Source organism: Rhododendron vialii, chromosome 4a, assembly GCF_030253575.1.
Source record: "Rhododendron vialii isolate Sample 1 chromosome 4a, ASM3025357v1".
Classification (NCBI taxonomy): domain Eukaryota; kingdom Viridiplantae; phylum Streptophyta; class Magnoliopsida; order Ericales; family Ericaceae; genus Rhododendron; species Rhododendron vialii.
This window is the reverse complement of record NC_080560.1, coordinates 30,296,976-30,313,127: the sequence shown is the minus strand read 5'-3', so window position 1 is coordinate 30,313,127 and position 16,152 is coordinate 30,296,976. Positions and strand designations below refer to the sequence as shown.

At 38.0% G+C, this 16,152-nt stretch overlaps 1 protein-coding gene and 1 pseudogene across 1 annotated transcript; both read left to right on the top strand.

Moving 5' to 3' along the window:
• Window positions 1–1,018: 1,018 nt before the first annotated feature.
• Window positions 1,019–10,628, top strand: LOC131324735 (adenosine kinase 2-like; annotated as a pseudogene).
• Window positions 10,629–13,477: 2,849 nt separating this feature from the next.
• On the top strand, window positions 13,478–15,656 carry LOC131324734 (uncharacterized). The gene has a single exon (XM_058356829.1). It carries the CDS (start codon window positions 13,587–13,589, stop codon window positions 15,234–15,236), a length of 1,650 nt encoding a protein of 549 aa, XP_058212812.1. The 5' UTR covers window positions 13,478–13,586; the 3' UTR covers window positions 15,237–15,656.
• Window positions 15,657–16,152: the final 496 nt, after the last annotated feature.

Here is a 16,152-nt window from a genome sequence, read left to right as displayed (position 1 = left end):
ATGGAGTAAGTTTTCAGAATTGCCCCTTCATAGGAAGGAAAACAATAATTCTCAAGGCATGGTGTTGAAAACAAAAATACCTCTCTTGTTTTGAACTTAAAGGGCAATTTAGGTTCATATACGGGGTAACTTAGGGGACAACTTAGATTCATACACGGGGCAACTTAGACGAAAGGGAGCCATAGGCGCTGGTGATTAGGTGCGGCGAAAGAAAAGTGCAGGTCTGGGGCGTATGTTTTGGTGTGCGACGGAGTATCGGACTGTTTAGGGTTGAATCTGTGGCGGCAAGAGTTTGGGAGTCCGATCTTAGGGGCTTTTTGGTCGGAGGTGTTTCAGGAGGTTGTTGGGGGTTTTAGATTTTGAGGTCGTTGTTGGGGTTTTTTTTTTTTATTTGAGGTGTTTGTTTTGAGGTTATTTTCGGGGGGTTGTGAGGTGGATTTAGGAGTTTGTTTCAGCTGGAGGTGTTTCGGCAGTGGGGTTAGGAGCGGCAATGGTGTTTTAGCGTAGGGCTGTCGATTAGGGCGGCGTGTGTGGGCTGGGTTTTCAGGTGGTAGGGGAGTTTTGTTCCGGGGAGAAACAACTGAGATGGTGGACGGAGGGCTGTAGGGGACGGCGACGGAGGAAGTGTGGCCATGAGGGGTGAAATAGTAATTTTACGTGGCCCTTTTCATGTATTGAAAATTACTTTTTTCCTATTCATATCTAGATGAATTTTCAAAAAAGTGGTTCATGAGTTATGAGGTTTTTTTTGGCCCTCCTGCCATTGAAATGCAATTCCCCCCGTGGATAATGGGTCACAATCACACTTTTCCAAATTGAGGTTGGTGGGACAGAGACAAATAACAACACCACAAAGTACAAACTGTAATCATTTCTTGATAATTTCGCCACTCGAGATCAGAATCAAATACTACTACTTCACTGTTTTGGTCATTTTCTGTACATTTATATATAGATAGATAGGTAGATAATACGCAGCTGTATTCGTCGCATTTTAGTTATATCTGACTTCAATCAATAATACGCAGCTGCATTCGTCGCATTTTAGCTATATCTGATCTCAAACCTCATCGATCAGAAACATCAATGGATTACGAAGGAATTCTATTGGGGATGGGCAATCCACTCTTGGACATCTCTTCTGTCATCGACCACAACTTCTTGGACAAGTTCTCACTTTCTCTCTCTCTCTCTCTCTCTCTCTCTCTCTCTCTCTCTCATCTTCATAATGTGTGATAATTTCTCGATCTCTGATCCATTGTATCTGTTAGTACATTTGATCCCTCTAATCTCCAGTCGATACACGTATCATTTGTTTGTCGAAAGTTCTCTGGCTGAAATTGTTAGACTAGAGATATAAAAGTTGTCGCTCCATTCAGGGGTTTTGAACGGCGGGTTATTTGAATAAAACCAAACGGTCCTTATCAACGTAGGGATAAAATTAAGGACAGGGTAACTCTGCCGTCCGTGTTTTGGACTGCAGTAAGCACATCTTGGCTACCTATCTCGACAATATTTTTCTTTGTCAAATACTCTATTATATACGTATGTCTCTTACAGCTGCAAGTACATTTTGATAATTAAAAACACTTTTGGACGACTTTTATTACATGGGCTGCACTGGGTAGAGAAACTGGATTAAACCAAACGTGATAAAGTGTTTGTTTTTCCAAGCCGTTTTGTTTGTTTATCAAGTTGACTCAGAAGTACAAAAACTAAAAAGATTTGCAGGAGGACTGCATTGACCTAAATATACTATTTTAAGGTACTTAATTATTCAGCAAAATGAGGTCACATGAAAAATCTAATAAAAGAAGTGTAATTAACGTATTAATTTTGTAAATCTAGTTAGCTTTAGAAACTAGTCAATTGATCATGTGCTCATCTACCTAGCGTTGCCCTGCTCCTATGGGTTTTGAAAACTGCAAATCACTTGAATTCTTTCAGTCACATGTACACATTTGAGCTATGTCTGCTGATCTTATACTAAGTGACTCTATTTTTATAGCTTACTTGAGATGATTTTAACACTTTTTTTTTCAATAACCATACTCTTTTTTTGCCTTTATTCATGTCACGTTATAATATTGGCCTCTCATTTTTCTGGTTGTTCTCACTTGTATTTTTATCGTATGCTCCCTTTTTTTAATGTCTTTATTCATTTATACTTACCCATTTTCTCTTACTTTGAACCAAGGTTCTGAAAAATGGTAGTGGTCGTCGGCGTAACCATAGTTGGGATGACGCATTTCTCGCGCATAACAGTCATAAAGTAGTTGCAGGGTTGATTAGGGATGTGAGTTTTCGCAATTTTTGTCTGACTTTGGAAAAATGGTAGATTTCTATGGTTTTGCTTTACAATCACATTTGTTGGGGTTTGAAATGGTATTTGGTGACTACTCTTTATCTCTGTACCTAGTCCAATATATTTTCTATTTTGTTTTTTTATGTCGTGTAAATGACTTGTGTTGCCTTATTTTTTATTTCTCTTCAAACATAATTGATCAGGGCCGACCATGGGCTAAAGCTCGAGGTGCCAACGCTTTAGACCTCTGAAATTTTAGAAAAAACGAGGGCCTCATTTAAAAAAAAATCAAATATATTATATTTATATAAATGTTCCATATTTCAACACAATCAGTGGCGGAGCCACTTGAGGACGAGTGGGGGCACGCGCCACCACTGGATACTCTCTTTTTTTTTTTTTTTTCCTTTCCAGATTTTGTATTTTTTCCTGTAATTGGCTTCTTAAATTGTTCTTTGTTTAATCACTTTAATACATTTTGTATATATTTCATTCTCAACTTTTTGTTTCCAATATTACAACAATTCCACTACACTTGCGAAGTGAGATGTTTAACGAATAAAAAGAGAGTCACCACTCACCATTTGAAACTCCTCAGTACATAATGTCCAAATTTGTAAGTGGCTAAACCATGGGTTATATGGATTATGCTTCTTAATTATTCACAATTTTGAAAGAATCTTGTCTTTGTCGATAGAACTCACAACGCGTGACGAAATTAAAGGTTTAAGCATAAAATTTGAAAAGAAAAGCACATTTTTCCTGATTGGATCAAGATTGCTGAATATTAACATTTTAGTTATTGTGTATCTAACTGCTATTAGACTTGGTTCGTTGAGACAATTCAAACAATTGATTTGTTTTGATAGTTTATGAAATTACTACCTTCCTAAGTAAATGTGTTAGCTTTTTTTTAAAAATTATTTTTAGCACAAGCATTCTTTTATTATTTTGGTGTTGCTAATTATGATTTTTTTTGAAGTGTATTTAAAAAGTGTCACCACTATCGTTAATTCCTGGCTACGCCACTGAACACAATGTCAATTCTAGCACAAGTGGTCTGTGTGAGGTACGTGAAATTGGGATGGGAGATCCCTGGTTTAACTCCTAGGGAGGTTTCTTTTGACAAATGTTTTTCCCCCTTTTTTTTTCTTTAGATTTAGGAATAAATAATATACAGCTCTTACACCTTTTGCATTCTTATGGTTAAAGTTAATAACATGATTAGTTAGAAAAATGCAGTGTATGAATGGTATTTCGTTACGTTTGATTTTTTTTTCTAATAGTATAAAATATTTTTAAATTACACCAAACAAAATACCATGTTTAATATTTTCACCTTATATTAACCACCTAGATTGATTTTTTTTTTAATTGAAAATCTAAGGCCTCAATTTTAAAAGTTGGTTTAAGCTTCTAAATTTTCAGGGCCGGCCCAGTAACTGATTCTTTGGTTTTTTTGTCGATGATGGCCGTAATGGCCCCTTACCACCGTATGTAATGGCTGATACCACTACGGAACGCCGATATGCCTCCATATTTTCTATCACACCACTCTATTGACCGTCGTGGGACTCGGCACCCGTCGACGGGGCTACTTTACAGCTGACACAAGTACGTAACGCCGATTTTGTAGGGCTTCATCTACATCACAACAGAGAGTGTTGAAGACTACAAATCACTTTAATTCTTTCGGTCATATGGAATTTGACTCCATCTGCCGATCTTGGATTAATTGAATCCATGCTTTTGGTTTACTTTTTTTGTCCATTTCTCATACTTGGAACTGTGAATCTATCTCTCAACTCAACTACAAGCTCATGGCAGAGACATAAGAGCTACCTCAGAATGAAATCTACTTCAGTTGAGTATTTGTCGTAGATTTTGGTTTCTACTTTTAAAGTCCTATTTTACAGTTTAAATGTGTAATTGCTTCTAGATTGCATTCCACAAATACCATAGAGTTCTATGTATCTGCGTGACTTCGGCTAGCATGTGAAATTAGGGGTTGATATCTCTCATCTGATATGTATGTTTTCCTTGTATTTCCTACCTGTCTTTCCGCCCTTCAATTTTTAAAGATTTGGATCCATGTTGTAAAAGATCTTACTTCCAATTTGCTTTTCCTTCCTCACCTGCTTTCATGTCATGTGCAGTTCTTGCTTAAAGTGGTGAAATTCAAACTTCTAAATTTTGAAATTAGAAGTTCCATAATATATTGCCATTGTGTTCCAGAAAGTCTCACATAAACTGCTTCGTTTTGGCATAACAGGTATGACCTCAAGTTGAATAATGCCATACTTGCAGAGGAAAAGCACGTACCTATGTAAGTAAATTTTATTTTTTTGAACAGAATCTACAAAGATTGATGCCTAGGTTTAGTATAACAACTTCGTTGTATCTTCAGCGCAAGCTAAGCTTATTACGCATACTTGGTAAACCTAATAGGTATGTTTTACTGCCCACATACCCTGCCATAAACATGACAAGCATCTTAGCTGTCGATGATTTGGTCAGATGAAGCTGTAGGCTCATATCTTTCCCATCGATTTAAATTTTGTCTTGGTATGCCTGTTGGGGATCCAAGGAAGGGATATTGATTTTGCTTTGCACGCATTAACAATTGCAATATAATATATTCCCTTCGTCCCAACTTGTTTGTCCAATCTAGGAATTTCAACTTAGTAAGAAAACGCGTATTTTTGAGTTTCCAAAAATACACATCACTTATTTGACTTTTTTGTGAGAGTGCACTTTGCCCAATATACATTATGTGAAAAGTGAAACGGCATTAAGGAAACTTTTGCTAGTCAACTTATAATGGAGTCATGGACAAACATTTTGGGACATAGTAAAGACAAAACTGAGACAACAAATTGGGACAGAGGGAGTATGTGTTAAGTGGTGAAGACGAGCAATATCATGAACTTATATGTTTTCGTAGTGGAATGTCTTTGTTGTGTTAAAATTCATTCATGCTCCTGGTAGTTAACTTAATCCACATTGTTAACACATCCAACTCAATGCGAATTGGCAATGAGTGGAGAGGCCGCCCAAGCTTATATACTAGTTTTGGAGGAGATAATAACCAATGTGGGACAAACTCCAACACTCCCCCGCACATATGATCCTCAACTCGCACGTGGAGAGTTAAACAAACAATCCATACACATGGATCAAAACAAACAACGGTGCACTTATGACACAAACAAGGGGGAACGAACTCTCCGAAACCCTAGCTCTGATGCCATGTTAAAGCACCAACTCAAGACTAGTAGGCAATGAGTGGAGAGGCCGCCTAGGCTCATATACTATTTTTGGAGGAGATAATTAACCGATGTGGACAAACTCCAACGCACATAGTATAGAGTAGTATGATATTCTTAATTGATAGCCCACTGTCAACAAGTTTCGAAAAGGAGTAAATGCAGGGCTAAAAGAAGAATGTACAAAACTATTATCGAAATATTTTTCGCAATTGAATGTCTTTTAACCAATGTTTTAAGCTGTTAGACCTTTTAGTATCGCTTGAATGTACAAAACCATTCTCGAAATTCACATGTCAAAGATCTTAATAATCGGCTGTTCTTATCATCCCAAAAACAAAAGTTAGAAAAACTGATGCATTATTGGTACAATTGGTAACTTAACATGGTCTTGGGTTCAAGTCTCTCCGTCTGCTTTGGTCCTTCATTTGCATTATACTTCCACAGTGATTATTAAGCCAATTGTATACTGGTTCTTTCTTAGGTATGATGAGATGGCATCCAAATACAATGTGGAGTATATTGCTGGAGGTAAGGTGGTTTCTGCCCATATGAGGTTCTTAGGTTCTTGAAAAGTTGCTTCTACAATGACTTTTGTAATCATTACTTAGCAGCAAATATTATCATGTACAGGTGCGACTCAAAATTCAATTAGAGTTGCTCAGGTATGTTTGAGTTATGTAATAGCGACAACAATCCAGTAATATAGTATCACAGAATGCCCGATTGACTTTCCATTTGCAGTGGATGCTTCAAATTCCTGGTGCAACCAGCTACATTGGTTGCATTGGAAAGGACAAGTTTGGGGAGGAGATGAAGAAACGCTCAAAACTTGCTGGTGTGAATGTAAGTTCTTTTTTATTTCACTTCCTCCTCCCTCATTATAAATTTATTATCGTCGTCATCCTCACCATTTTCTTAGTTTCTTCCCATTTTTTGTTTAGTTTTTGGCTTTCTAGTTCTTGAGTCCACATTTTGGAAATATTGTATTTTACCTGTGATGTGGTGTCCCCCAGGTTCACTATTGTGAGGATGAGTCTGCACCAACAGGAACCTGTGCTGTCTGCGTAGTGGGTGGGGAAAGGTCAGTATTACATTTTCTTTTTTAGCTTGCTCCGAAATTCCTTTTACTGGCTACCATAGTATTGGTGCGTCTCTTCTACTTTGTATACCAGTAAAAAATAGTGATTCTTTCACCTGTTCTATTGAGTTGTGTCGTGGATCAGACATATGATGTCCTTAACCTATAAGGTCTACATGTAACCACGTCTTTGATGTGCATTGTGTTGCAGTTTCTGCCTTTGCACTTATTCGCTTACTGGTGCTGAAATTTCAAAGTTCAACTGGTTGATAAGTTAATAAATTCTGGGTTATGAACTATTGTGAAGAAAAAGTTGGTTGATTGGAATCTGTTTGAAACTCGATAGTGTAGTTAGTTTTTCTTCTCAAAAAATGCATGATCCTATTTCAACTATTTGAGCCATAATTATGAACTTGCTAACAGAGTAACCTTTCTGTAAATATGTGAATTCCTTGCTTAGTCATTCTGTTCTTACAATCCTTAATGTTAGTCTGAACAATCATGATATCCACACCATATCTGAGGGTTGCAACAGGGCAGTCCCTGGGCTTAAGGCCCCCGAAATTGTTCAACAATCATAAATACCACATATATGAGGTTTTCTGTTGGATTCGCAACATGCTTCAGCGGTAAAGTTGGTGCGCTTCTACCCTCGCGTCCTGAGTTCCAACCATGCTGCCCTCGTTTTTAAGTCAGAGTATTTTTTTTGTCTGAGAAAGAGTCCAGATCAAGCTTTTATGGTGAGGGTTGAACTCAAAACCAAAGGCTCATATAGGCTACATTTAGTTTTAATGTTTTGTATGTTTTAAAAGAAAACCTACAGGGCCCCATTTTGTAATCTTGCTTGGGCCCCCGAAATCTCAGGGTCGGCCTTAGGTTGTGAGTCCATACATAGTTCTGCTCTTGCTAGGCTGCCTAATGAACTTAGCCCCCATTCCGCTAAGGTTCTTATTTTTTAAATACTTATTGCTTGCCTTACGAGACAGGTCATTCTCTCAGAATACATCACCTTTAATTCAAAAAATAAGTACAAAATAAGTACTTATTTTAGTTAGTGGAACACACCCTTAGTCCTTTAATGCTTTGGGATTGTTCTATCGATGGCCCATGCGGCGCTAATAGTCTCAAGTTATGGTTACGTGTGTGTAGAAATATATAAGATTAGGGCTCATGAGATGTGCATTGGGATTCTAGTTTTTTGCCTTTACGCCCACCTTATCCACCGCCCTAGGGTGGTTATCAGAATTGCCCATATTCTGGAACACCTTGTGATATTTTTACACGACCTTTTACCGTCGTAGCTGCACTCAGGGAATCTGATATGTCTTGCTCATCCTTTACTATTACAAGGGCTGCTGCTTTATGTCTTGCTCATCCTTTACTATTACAAGGGCTGCTGCTTTGTGTGCCTAGATTTGTCAATGTCAGTCATATTGATATCACTAAGATTTTGCAGTCTGAGGCTCTGACTTGATTGAACATGAACTTTTATAATGTTTGACACTACTATGAATATAGACAATTGAAAGAGTCAAGCTAAAAAGTGGACATGCATGCTCACAAAGCTCAAAATAAGCTGAATTCAATTGTCTATATTCACAGTAGTGTCAAACAGGATAATGGATTACACCTTAACCTCACAAGTTTATTTTAGGGATATGATGCCCAATAAGGTAAACTTTCTGGTTCTCTTCATGAGGGTTATCATCTGCAAATGGCCAATGAGCTATATGTACTTGGCCTTTTGTAAATTCAGGAACAGGTTTCCTGAATCTTTATGTAGCCAATTGCTATTCGAACAGGCATTTTATTTATATTGATGCAGATCACTTGTTGCTAGCTTGTCCGCTGCAAATTGCTACAAATCTGAACATTTGAAGAGACCAGAAAATTGGGCATTGGGTATTACGTCTGCTCTACCATTTGTTGAATGTAACTTTGCTTGCATATACTTTTATGCTAACTTGATGGTATTGGACAGTTGAGAAGGCCAAATACTATTACATTGCGGGGTTTTTTCTCACTGTTTCCCCAGAATCTATTCAACTTGTTGCTGAACATGCTGCTGCAAACAATAAGGTCTAAAGCAGACATTATATATTCTAGTGTTATATTTATTTGCAATAGGTTCTGGTTCTGCATGATACATTGGCAATAATTTCTTCCATCTGCAGGTTTTCATGATGAACCTTTCTGCTCCATTTATTTGTGAGTTCTTCAAGGATGCGCAAGTGGAAGCGTTACCGTGAGTCTAATACCCTTTACTTTTGAATTCAATTGGAAAGGCCAAATATTGATTCTTGCCATGCCTTATCTCATTGTAGGTATATGGACTTTGTTTTCTGAAACGAGACAGAAGCAAGAACATTCTCTAGAGTACATGGCTGGGAGGTAATGTTTGTTTTGGCAAAATATGGAGAATGATATATATTTTTTTTTGACATCGTCAAAAGTGGATGAACAATACTCTTATCTCATTGATACGTAGAGTAATATGAGTGAGGGTATTGGTCACCATCTTTTGGGGAGGGTGAAAAAGATCAGGCTCCAACTTGTGTCACAAATTACTATTAAAAAGGTTAGTTGATAGGGTTATCATCTATTGGCAGACAGAGAATGTCGAAGAGATCGCGTCAAAAATCTCCCAATGGCCAAAGGCATCTGGAACACACAAGAGAATTACTGTGATTACTCAGGGTGCAGATCCAGTTGTTGTTGCTGATGATGGGAAGATCAAACTGTTCCCTGTGATATTGTTACCTAAAGAGAAACTTGTTGACACCAATGGAGCAGGTATGTGCTTTCTGGTTGTTTTTATGGGGTCAAATGCTATAAGCCTATAAGAAACAAGCATTCTATCCATGCATGTACATACATGTGAAATTCACCAAGAAGGTTCAAATAAATGGAAAGAAGTCCTATGGAGTGTAGAACATACAGTTTACAACTTTACATACATAATTTTGAAAAGAATTTCAAATTACTTCCGTCTTTTTGTGTATATACAGCAAAAGAAAAACATTGGCTGTGAACACCTTTTTGCTTAGAACTCTAATTAGGAATTAATGTCGTAGACATTATCCTTTCCACTTATTTTTTTACTCTGGTAACTATTTTCGTCTAATTGTTGCTTAAACAACTAGTTCTTAGCATCCAGCATCCACACTAACGATTAAATTCCTTTTAGTATCATCTTATGATTTTCTCACTACTCTTAGGTACTATTTTGTCTGTGTACAGTATATAGTAGCATCCACACTAACGCTTGAATTCCTTTTAGTATCATCTCATGATTTTCTCACTAGTCTTAGGTACTATTTTGTCTGTGTACAGTGTACAGTGTATTGTATTTTTTTTAACCGAACCAAACAAACGAACCACTTTCTTGTCATTTTATTTGCTATTTCACAGTTAGATATGCTTAATTCTATATTGTAGGTGATGCATTTGTTGGAGGATTTCTTTCTCAGTTGGTTCAAGAGAAATCCATTGAGGACTGCGTGAGAGCAGGTTGTTATGCAGCCAATGTTGTCATCCAAAGGTCTGGGTGCACATACCCAGACAAGCCTGATTTTCACTAGGCTTGTCTTTGTCGTTCTCCCAGTTGCTAAGCTCTGTGTTCTACGAGTGGATTGTAGAGAAAGCCATCCCTGCTACTTCCATGTTCCTGCTTTTGCAGCCTCCTCGCTGGTTACTATTAATGCGCGGAAATAGTCCTCAGAACCCAATTGTTTGATGAGGGATTGTGTTTTTCCAATGATGGTTGTGACTAGGGTATTCAAGCCTTTGCCCCGACTGTTAGTGTGAGATTTTGATCGCCCGTCCTCTATTTTGGATTGCGCATATTTAATTTGCATTAGAAACTAGTTGTCGCACAGTGAATTAGTACTATACTTTAGATTATTGTATGCATGGTGATAGATGTTATCCAATATGTTTACAATCGGAATCCAGAATACGAATTCTATTACATAAACAGAAACAGAATTACTTGAAATGGAAAACAGTTAGGGACACTGCAAACCAAATACAAAAAGTGTTGTTGTGAACTGAAACCCATGTTTCACATAGTGTCCTTAAAATAGATTCACCGCCTACCGAAGGGTGTTGAGGTTACTCAGGATTGATCCGGCTCGAACCACAAATGTTGGAACACCACCGAAGAACGTCTTGGCGAACTAACTCAACGTATGTCTCTCTCTTACTCTAAATTAGTATACTTGCGAACTTCGTGAATTGGGCGCATAACTATGTAATGAGATGCTGCTTATATTGGCAGAACTTAACCCTTGTAATGCTGCCTAGCCTTCAATACGTAGAGTGGATAGCAGATTGAATAGCCTCAATGAATATGGGAAAAACTCCCAAATGGATAGGGGAAAACCCCCCACCCCCCACTATGAATAGGAGAAAACTTCCGCCATGAATATGGGGAAGTTATTGGCTTGAGCAAGCCAAAAGCCCCCCAATCCAATCACTTTTCCAACAATAGATTTGAGTCCTTTCTCTCTGTTTCTTATTTCTTGTGTTGTTGTGCATGGTGATCATGATGGCTGAGCTAATAGAATGGGAAAACTCTAACTGTTAGACAATTTTCTGGTGACTGCTTATAGACTTTTTGCGGCTTGTCGTTTGAATATGATACCCAAATTTGGAGGAACTTGCAGTTGTACAGAAAGAACTATATTTGGAGTACATAATACGAAACACAAATTCGAATTTGTGTTTTACATCGGTAATAAATATAATTTAGACTTACAAGATAAATGATTTGTATAACATTAACGCTCTCACATGAGAAGATAGTAATTCGGCGTGAAAATTAGGATTGTGAATGCCACAAGTAATATAAGTAATCTTTGTTTATTTGCTTAATGTACTTTATTATTATTATTATTACACATCTTTTTTTTAGGAAAATGTATTTTGTCTCACTACTTATTTTAAGAAAACAAGCAGATAATTAAGATATAGAAATGAGCCATAAATTTACGTTTTATTTTCTTTTGTTGAATAGAACATTAGTTATGAATGGATAAGAGACAATTACACATGATGTGGTTGACGCATCTCTACAAAAGAAGAAAGCCACAAAAATAAAAAAATAAAACAGCTTTCGAAAGCATGTGTTAGGACTTGTCTTCTTTGGTTTCCCATCCTCCAACCGCTACTGGTGATAAAAACATAAAAACCCCAAATCTGAAATTGATTTTGACCAATTTAACCTAAATGGAACCCATGTGAGCCCCAATACAATAGTCACACTTCTGGTTTACATTTAACAATGTATGGCATTATTGATTGGTATTTAAGTGTAATCACTATAAAGTTGAAGGATTGGGAAAAACAAGGTGAAGGGTATCGTTGTAATTTTAGTTGTATATATATCCAAAAGTTTACTAATTCAAGAAACATGAGTGTAATTATATCCAAAAGTTTATTTTCCTCTGTGGGTCTCTTTATTGACGGGCGCCGCTATTCGCAGCCCTCTATTTACTCCCGTAGCCCACTAAATTTCGGTAAATGATTGTTGAAAATCATAAATAACATTTCGGTAAATTGCTGTTGAAAACAAGATTATATTTCGGTAATTACATGTCGAAAATATGTTCAACTTTCGGTAAACAACTGCCGAACATGCATTTTCGGTAAACATCTGTTGAAAAAAATATTATATTTCGGTAATTGGACGCTGAAAATATATCTCAATTTCGGTAACTAATTGTCGAGTATAATTGGAAATTTTTAACGGGCTATGGGAGTAAATAGAGGGCTGCGAATAGCAGCACCCTTATTGACAACCTAAAGCTAAGATAAAAAAAAAAAAAAATACATACTTCAATATTTTTTTTTATATTTTCAAACACTTTTGTATACTCCAATGCACGGTTTTCAAACACTTTTACAATTTTATATTTTCAAACAGTATTCACATAGATCTAAGTTTTTTAAATCTCAACACTACAATGAAATTGTTTTTTTGGCATTTTTCTTCCTTTATTTATCAAAACAAAAGAGAACAAGGATAGCATATAAAAACCCAAAAAAAGAAATAAAAAAAGAAAAGCGAATCTGTTAAAACACATTAGATTATCATTTTTAATTGTATTCAACTATTTCCTGTGCTTTGTTTACCAAAAAAAACTGTTTTCCTGTGCTAAAGTTGGAGGATATCATTGTAATTTAGTAAGTTGTATGCTTAAATGCCTACAACATTTTGAGGGGAATGATGTATTCATAATTCAAGGAACATTAATGTAATTAACTAGTTATATACTTATATCCAAAATTTGCATAAGTAAAGAGAATTATCCGAAGATTGCGAACTGGTCGTTTGGTGTTTAATTGGTTGAACATTTATTTATGGAGTATAAATTTTGAAGGTTTAGTTTTTATCAGAACGGGTAAATATTATTTTCTTCCCAAATTAATTTACCTAAAAAACTACTAATAGTGGTAAATTAGAATGATATCTCGTATTTCATTGGTGGGTTGGTAGCCATACGCACTGTAAAAATAAGAAAAATAAGTCTGTTATCCGGCACAGTATTGAGAACCTTGAGTTGAGCATAATATTTAGAATTCTCGAGCATACGAGAAAATGAATAAAGTAAAGAAAATAAAAAAGGGAAAATACTGGCTAAAGGGAAATTATTTTATCGAATTAGCGGTAGTTTGGCTTAACAATTCGTTCGGATTAAATTTTTTTCTTTACTTGAATTTGTTTGAAATTTTTAATTTTTCATAAATTATTTGCTCGTCTCAAAAAAAAAAAAAAAATCCAAATTGTTAAAGCCAAAGCACTTTACATCCCCCAAAATTACAAAATTTCACCAGATGCCCACTACCGGATTTTTGCTCTCGCAAGCAGAGAGGGAACGAAATCGAATCCATCGATCGCATCAATTCTCAAAGTCCCAATTGAACAACGACCATGAACAACCACCACCACGCGCAACCGCCTCCGCCTCCGCCTCCGCCGTCGGCCTCCTCCGGCCTCAACTCCCAAACCACCGCACAAATCCTCACCCACGCGGCCTCAGTCTTCCTCTCCCACCCCATCACATTCTTCACCCTCTCCCTCCTCCTCCTCACCTTCCGCTCCAACGTCGAGACCGGCACCCACCTCCTCACCACCTTCATCGACAACGACCCCTCCCTCCGCCCCCTCCTCTCCCGCCTCGACACCGCCTCCGCCGCGACGATGACAAACCCTCACTCCTCCGCCCCGACCCCGCGACGCCGCCGGCGCCCGTTCCTCCACCTCACCCGGGTGGGGACGCTCGACGACGACTTCTTCTCGGGCGACGAGGACGCGGAGAGCCGGCGCGGGGGGCACTCCTCCCTGTTCGGGCCCCGCGCCAAGCCGGCCCTCAATGGCACCTTCGTTATCCTCGGTAATTTCGAGTCCAGGTTAGGGTTTTCATCCAATTACTATGTTCCTCGTGGTGGAATTAGCGTTTCTGATAGTGGAATTGGGGGTGCTGGTAACGGACTTAGGGCTTCTGGTAGTGGAATTCGGGGTTCTGGTGATGAGATAATCGGGAGTTCTGATGATGAAATAAGGGTTTCTGATAACATAATTGGGGTTTCTGATAGTGGAATTGGGGATTCTGATGACGAAATTAAGATTGCTGCCAGTGGAATTGGGAGTTCTGATGACGAAATAAGGGTTTCTGATAACGGAATTAGGGCTCGTGAGATTGTCAAGTCGGGCTTCTCTTTGAAACTCGTAAACAGTTCGGTGCAATCGGTTGATGATGACGGTGAGAATGGTGGGTTGGGTAAAGTGGAGAACTCTAGGGTTTTGGATTTGCATTTCTTGACCAAGGGTTTGGAGCTACGGCCTTTGGTTTTGCTTATATGTTTGTTGTCTACTGCATATGGATATGTACTTTTAGGGTTTCTCATTACCTACTCTTGGGTTCTTGGAATCGTTTTTGTTGTGGTTGTGAATCATTTCTTGGGGAGACGCCGTTCGTGGTTCGGGACAGTATGGGGTGGCTCGATTTTGGGTCTCAAGAGGGCTTCTGGGTTTGTTCTAATGAGATGGGCAGTAAGGGACGCGCTTTCGCAGCTTCTTGGTCTATGGTTCTTTGGTGAAGTCGACGACCAGTATTCCTTTTTCAAGATCTTTCTGAGGTTGAAGTTGATGCCTTTCTCGCTTACGAATCAATGGGTTAGGGGATTTGAGAAGGAGACTGCAGGGTTTTTGTTTGCATGGATTTTATCAGACATGGTTGTGGAATTTTTTTTTGCTGTGGATTCTTGGGTTGCTATTGTGGACTCGAGGAGGAGTGGGAGAGAGATTATGAAGGAAGGGTTTTATTTGTTATCAACAATGTTTAAGCAAGCTGGTGTTATGAAATGTTTGGAGTTTATGCTTTGTGGGTCATTTACCAGATGGACATTGGCTCGGTATTTTGGGATGTTGTTTGCAACGGCGTGCCAATCAATAGTCGAGGTTTACTTCATGGTGGCTTGGCTGATATTTTACTTTGCTGTGAGATCTAAGGATGCGACTTCTCTTGGAAGGACGTTTGGGCAGAGAGAATTAGAGGGTTTTGTCCAGGGCCAAAGATGATCTCAGTGGAAAAATTGATTGTGGGTATTCCCAAAGTCCAGTCATGGCACGGAAATGGCCGTAATCCGTAGGTGCTTTGTTTGTTTTTTTAGCAGTCAATATGGGATTCAACAGTGCCATTGTTTCATGATGTTTCCAGCACTGTGCTTTGTATACTAAATCGTGAGCCAATAGATGACTTGTGTACACTTCTGCAACAATGCCTCGTGTATATGGTGTTGCAGTCTTGGTTCCCATACAGCTTGTGCCCTGAAGTAAATGTTTTGCTCAGTCACTGTAATGCAAAAGAATGGTCATATTTGGCTTCATTTTTGGATGTTGCTTATGATGTTAACAGCGTGGAATTACCAAATTCCTTGGTTCCATGTCAGATTGATGGTACCTTTTCTGTTAAACCTATAAGCAAAATGCTTTCTGATCTTTTGTATGGTCTGTCCAATATTCTTTTCCAGCTATTACTTATCTTGTTGATGGCTTAGACTTGGTATAAAACCAATTATCTTTCTTGTTTCTTGTTATACTGAGGTCGAATACTTCATGAACAATAATGCTACAGATACCACATTTTCTAAACCCATTTTATTTACCACGTAACTGGCACACATACAACTATTGGATGCTGGAACTCATTTTTTGGATGCTGGAACTCATTGCACCCATTGTTATGCACATGTCCTATGAGGTTGTCTAGAAAATGTGGTATGTGTAGCGTAATGAACATGCTTTTTGATCATTTTTACAAGTGTTTTATGGTCTTTTCGACTTTCCTATTCATGCAAAAGTTTACATTCTAAGAATCAAGGATGTGGGACACGCATGTGAAGGGTATGGGCACGGGACGCTCATGGAAACTGCTGGGGTATGTAGGAATAATTGTTTGAAATAGTTTTATGTTTGCTGTATTGGAATTTGGAAT

What these genes read in the sequence shown, in the direction of transcription:
- LOC131324734 (XM_058356829.1), top strand. Translation starts at nt 13,587, where the DNA reads ATGAACAACCACCACCACGCGCAACCGCCTCCGCCTCCGCCTCCGCCG.